Source organism: Carcharodon carcharias, chromosome 1 (assembly GCF_017639515.1).
Source record: "Carcharodon carcharias isolate sCarCar2 chromosome 1, sCarCar2.pri, whole genome shotgun sequence".
Taxonomy (NCBI): Eukaryota; Metazoa; Chordata; class Chondrichthyes; order Lamniformes; family Lamnidae; genus Carcharodon; species Carcharodon carcharias.
The window spans coordinates 235,988,257-235,994,256 of record NC_054467.1 but is presented as its reverse complement, the minus strand read 5'-3'; the positions used below and the strand labels follow the sequence as shown (position 1 = coordinate 235,994,256).

General features: G+C 42.1%; 1 protein-coding gene across 1 annotated transcript; it reads right to left on the bottom strand.

The window, feature by feature from the left end:
* Positions 1 to 3,660: 3,660 nt before the first annotated feature.
* LOC121275866 (taste receptor type 2 member 136-like) lies at positions 3,661 to 4,632 on the bottom strand. The gene has a single exon (XM_041183625.1). It carries the CDS (start codon positions 4,630 to 4,632, stop codon positions 3,661 to 3,663), a length of 972 nt encoding a protein of 323 aa, XP_041039559.1.
* Between the last annotated feature and the right edge of the window lie 1,368 nt (positions 4,633 to 6,000).

The following is a 6,000-nucleotide window of genomic DNA, read 5'->3' as shown; positions in this document are numbered from 1 at the left end:
TATATTATATGAATACATCAACTTCACACCATTCAATATATTTTAATGGTGCACCTCTCGGCAAGCTATTCCTATTGCACAATTTACAGAGAAGTGGGGGGGCATCTTGAATAGCAACCTCTTGATTTACATATTTGACTGCATATGTTGTCACAGGTAGTTGCTGCTTAATTTACACATTAATAACAGTAAAGACTGTTAGCCTCAATTATTTCCATGCAAATTCCAGCCCCTTGCAGATAAGCTGCTGCTGCTCAATGAAGGGATATAAAGCCAACTACAGCAGGCTATAAAACAGAGTTATAAGATGAATATAAACATTGGTTCTAATGGAAAAAATGCAACGTGAGTGGCCAAGGATCATTGTCCAGAGCGCTATCAAAGCTCAAAAGACTAGTATAAACCTAAATCCACATGAAGAAGTTTGGGCTTTGAAAGTAGGTATAAGAGATGGGGAGACTGAGGATGTTACAAATTTTCACATTTTTAAGGTTCTGTGAAACAATTTAGAGTAGGCAATGGTGCTTTGAATAATATTAAGGGAAATAGAATAGATTGCAGGGTAATTACATATATACTACTGATGTATTCTCACTGATAAAAGATATTAGTAAGATCTTAGCCAACTAAGAAGCAATTTGATATGTATTGCATAATTTGCTTGAAGTGAAATAGGATACATTTGTACCGTAGTAGTGCGAGGGTGATTGCTATAGAATTAAATCCAGCTGGGAAAAGCATAATTTGTGTTGCCTAATTGCATATTAAATTCTCAGGTCCAGGAGGGAGCTCTATTCATTTATAAAAAACATTGCCAGCATTCCACCACCAACCATCAATTTTAAATGTATTGAGTGCCACAATGTGTTGCATAAATGTATAATGTCCAGGAGGTCCAAAGAACCTTCCAGCACTGTTTAAAGCTGATTGATACCACATTGATGTTATATGTCCTATGGTGTCAAATTGAAGTGATATTAGACCCACTTCCTCAAGTGGTGGAAGGGAGGGGGGAATGGGCAACCTCACACTACTCCAAGGCTTGACTTCTGATTGATCAGAAGTCATTTTACCACACACCACTTCTGGCATGGAGCCTTGATAGACAGCTCAGATTGTAAAATCAGCCTTATACTGTACAGTTCAACCTCTATTTAACAGTTGATCTATTCTAATACTATCAATTTTCAGCAACATAAAGATAACAGTATTAAAGCAGCCTTAATACAGTACAAATTATTTTACCATTTGCTCTTCTATGGGTAAGGAATTCATTCATTCCTTTGATCAAATATTCAAGCCTCACTTAGGGTTTGAAATTGCAATGAGCTGATTTTTAGCCCATTATAAATGATGACAGTTCAAGAAAGGTGAGGAAGATAAACCTGGCAACAACAAGCCAGTCAGCTTAATGCCACTAGTGGGGAAACTTTTAGAGTTGATAATCTGAGACAAAACTAATTGGCATTGGAAGTTTTATTTTATTTGTTCATGGGATGTGGGCATCGCTGGAAAGATCAGGATTAATTGCCCATTTCTAATTGCCTTGAAAAGGTGGTGGTGGGTGAGACACTATCTTGAACCACTGCAATTCAAGTGGTGTAGGGATACCCGAAGTGTTGTTAGGAAAGGAATCCCAGGATTCTGACCCAGTGACACTGAAGAAATGCTGATATAGTTCCCAGTCAGGATGGTGCGTGGCTTGGAGGGGAACTTGCATGTTAATGTACCGGTGGTAGAGGAAGTGAGTGTTTAGGGTGGGGAATGGTGTTCAGCCTCTTGAGTGTTGTCGGAGCTGCACTGATCCAGGCAAGTGGAGAATATTCCATTAAACTCTTACATAAGCTAATGAAAGTCAGCATGGATTTGTTAAAGGTAAATCATGTTTAACTAACTTGATTGAGTGGGTTGATGAGAGTAATGAGGTTGACATATTGAATATCAACTTTTAAAAGGCATTTGACAAAGTATCATTTAATCAACTTGTTCTCAAAATTAAAGCCCCTGGGATTAAAGGGGTAGTGGAGTCATGGACATAAAATTGGCTCAGGGACAGAAACCAGGAAGTATGAGTGAATAGTTGGTTTTCAGACTGAAGGGGAGTGTACAATGGTGTTCCCCAGGGTTGGGGAATTAAGATCATTGCTCTTCTTGATATGTATTAATGGTCTGGATTCAGATATTGAGGCATAGTTTCAAAGTTTCCAGATGAGATGAAACTCAGAAATGTAGTAAACAATGTTGAGGATAGTAACAGCTTTAGGAGGACATAGACAGACAGTTAAAATGGTCAGAGTGTGGTGGAGCAAGTATCGGCTGATACGTTTTGGCAGGAAGAATGAGGAAACACAATAAGACCTAAATTATAAAATGTTAAAGGGTGCAGGAAAAGAAAAATCTGGAGGTGTATGTACACAAATCTTTCAGAATGTCAGGACAAGTTGAGAAAGCTGTTAAACAAATATATGGGATACTTGGCTTTATTAATGAAAGCATAGAATACTAAAGCAAGGAAATTAAGCTAAATCTTTATCAAACACTGATTAGGCTTCAGCTGGAATCACCAGGGCAGCAGCAACCTTCCATCTACATAAGATAATGGACATGCAACAAACCTTGTTGATGCACTTTTGCCCACAGCACTCAATTTATGCACCACACTTTAGAATGGATGTCAAGTCTTACAGAGGAAGCAGAGGAGATTTACTAGAATAGTATAGTGGATGAGAGATTCAAATATGCAGGGAGCTCAGAGAAGCTGGGTTGTTCTCCCTAGAGGAGAGAAGTTTTGATAGAGAAGTTGAAAATTATTGTTTTTTTAATCAAGCACATAGAAGAAGTGGTGTAGTGGTATTGTCACTGGACTAGTAATCTAGGGTAATGCTCTGGGGACTGGGGTTCGAATCCCACTACAGCAGATGGTGAAATTTGAATTCAATAAAAATCTGGACGATGACCATGAAATGATTGTCGTAAAAACCCATCTGGTTCACTAATGTCTAAAGGACTAATGTCCTTTAGGGGACGAAATCTGTTGTCCTTACCTGGTCTGGCCTACAAGTGACTCCAGACCCACAGCAGTGTGGTTAACTCTCAAATGCCCTCTGAAAGGCACTCAGTTCTCACTAGCCAGCGATGCCCACATCCCATAGTTGAATAAAAAACAGGGTAAAAACTGTTTCCAATGGCAGAAAGGTCACAGAGGGCACAGATTTGAGATGATTGGTAACAGCACCAGAAGAAACAGGGACTTTTTTTTAAGCAGCCAGTTGTGATCCAGAATGCACTGCCTGAAAGCTGATGGAAGCCAATTCAGTAGTAACATTGAGAAGAGAACTGGGTAAATGCTGGAAGGATTTTTTTTATCTCCATGGGATATGAGGAAAGAGCACAGGTTCATTGGATTGCTGTATCAAAGGACAGGCACAGGCATAATAGATTGAAAGGCTTCCTTCTTGTCATGCTTCTCTTTACGATCCCAGTATAATCCACCATTGCACTGTATAAATATAGAACGGCCATTTCCAGTTACTTTATTAATAATTTCACGCAGCTGACTACTCTATCCTCCATCGTCCATTGTAGGTTGGACACAAATTGTTAGCTGTTTCTTGTGTCTTGGTTTGGGCTATCCTGCTATTTGTTAGACCATTCTTCCAACTATATTTCCACATCCTGAAAATGTGTGCCTTTCCTTTGTTTCAAACGCTTGCAGAACGGAGTGAACATATCTTTGACATGCCTGTGCCCAAAAACCAAGACATACGAGCTGGCCGTGTAATAGAGTGAGGATATCAAACTGGAGGTGTATTTCAGAGTCTGATTCTGAGCTTGATCGGGCGTTATATTTCCTATCAGCATAATCCAAACGATGTCGTTCGAGATCCAACAGGTCACATAGATGCACAGCAGAGAGACCAGGATCCTGGTGGCCTGCATGGTGGTCTTGTTCCCGGAATTTAACCCTTGCCCTGCCGCCCCCACCCTCCTTCGGTGCTTGCAGAGAAGCTGAATGATCAAACCGTTCAGAACGACCACCCAGACGATGGCGACTAGATCCATGCTGACCGAAATATAGGTCACGATGTCGGAAGCCGAGCTGCTGGCCAGGCCGTTGCAGCTGGAGCTGGGCAGGTATCCCGTTGATCCGTTCTGGTTCTCCTGCGACAAGCGGATTATTTTGTCCATGGTGTAAGGGATGTAGAAGATGAAGCTGGTGAGCCACAGGGCACTGATGGTAACATTGACATATCTGCTCTGGTGGCTGCGGATGTAATTGACCAACGCGCAGTTGGGTCTCTTGATCTGGATCAAGTGAAGGAAACTGAGGTTGGAAACTGACCAGATGCTGATGCATCTGAGCGAAGAGCTCAGGTAGACCAGAATAATGCAGCCAGTCTCCTGCAGCAACTCGCCCCTGTAGCACGTCAGCATTCTGGGGATGCCTTGGTAGAAGCACAGCAACAAGTTGACGAATGTCTTGTTCACGATCACTCTGTCCAGCGGAGGGAAACGTTTGTTTTTCACAGCAATGCTGATGAACGCGTAGAGGACGATGATATTTCCCGTTGTACCGAATACAATTGTAGCCACAAACACCAACATGAAAGGGATCACTTCTCTCTCTATCATTTTCTTTCCGTTGTTGGAGTGGGGGGGGGGGGGGGGGTGGGGCGCGGAGGCTGGGTCGGGTCGGGGGCTGCAAAAACTTATTTATGATTCACTTGGTGCCACCAGGTGACATGGTGATTTATATTCTGTGACAAAATGACGGAGGGAGCACTCTCTTGATCACATCGCCATAGAAACAGTGGAGCACATCCTTTTCAGGTGTGTCCATCCAGAGGGCTTCTTTTTTTTCAAAAGTGGAATCACCGACCGGCCATGATACGGAGCTAACATCAATCAGAAAATACTGGAAAAACTCAGCAGGTCAGACCGCACCCGTGCGGTGAAAGGACAGGTTGGAGAAAGTTTCAGATGTGAACTCTCCCTGGGAACTTTCAAGTGCTGCCTGACCTGCCCTAGGCTGATACATGCAGTACTGAGGGAGTGCTCTCAGATGAGACTTTAAACCAAGGCCCCATCAGGGAAATGTAAAAGTTTCCGGGAGGCTATTTCAAAGAAGAGGTGGGAAGTCATTTCGGACATTCTGGCTGAAAGGTATCCCTTAATCACAAAATAACATTGCCTGGTCATTATAGCTTTACAATTTGTGAGATCTTGCTGTGCGCAGATTGGCTTCAGTGTACACACCGCATTGCAACAGTCACTTCACCTTAAAAGTACTTGGTTGGTTGTCCGGTGCTGTGGGATGTCCTGAGGTCATGACAGGTACTATAGAAATGCAAGTACTCTATTCGATTAGGCAATTATATTTCTTGGCAGTTCATTAGTTTTAATATATTCTTTTCTTTCATGCCAGCCAATCATTTACATGCAATGCTTCTACTGTTGCCCTGGATACGCAAATCTTTACGAGAGATAATAAAAAGCCTGTGTTAAGCTCTGCTGAGAAAGATCCAGCTGTTGCAGGTAATCAGTATTTCCTCCAATTCCCAAAGTTTAACTTTCCTGTTTACTTTTCCATTTCTAATGATTTTTGCTGTAATCCTTTTGCTGATGAGCATTCATTGATGAACACCTTGAAAAAGTGTTTGGTTAGAAAAGGGACTGAGATGATAATTTTTTATTTATTCATGGGATGTGGGCGACATTGGCTAAGCCAGTATTTATTGCCCATGCCTAATTGCTCTTGAGAAGGTGCTGGTGAGCTGCCTTCTTGAATCACTGCTGTCCATGTGGTGTAGGAATGCCCATAGTGCTGTTGGGAAGGGAGTTCCAGGATTTTGACCCAATGACAATGAAGGAGAGGTGATATATTTCCAAGTCAGGATGGTGTGCACCTTGGAGGCGAACATACAGGTGGTGGTGTTTCCATGGATCTGCTGCCCTTGTACTTTGAGGTGGTAGAGGTCTTGGGGTTCAAGGATGCTGTCG

What these genes read in the sequence shown, in the direction of transcription:
- LOC121275866 (XM_041183625.1), bottom strand. Translation starts at nt 4,632, where the DNA reads ATGATAGAGAGAGAAGTGATCCCTTTCATGTTGGTGTTTGTGGCTACA.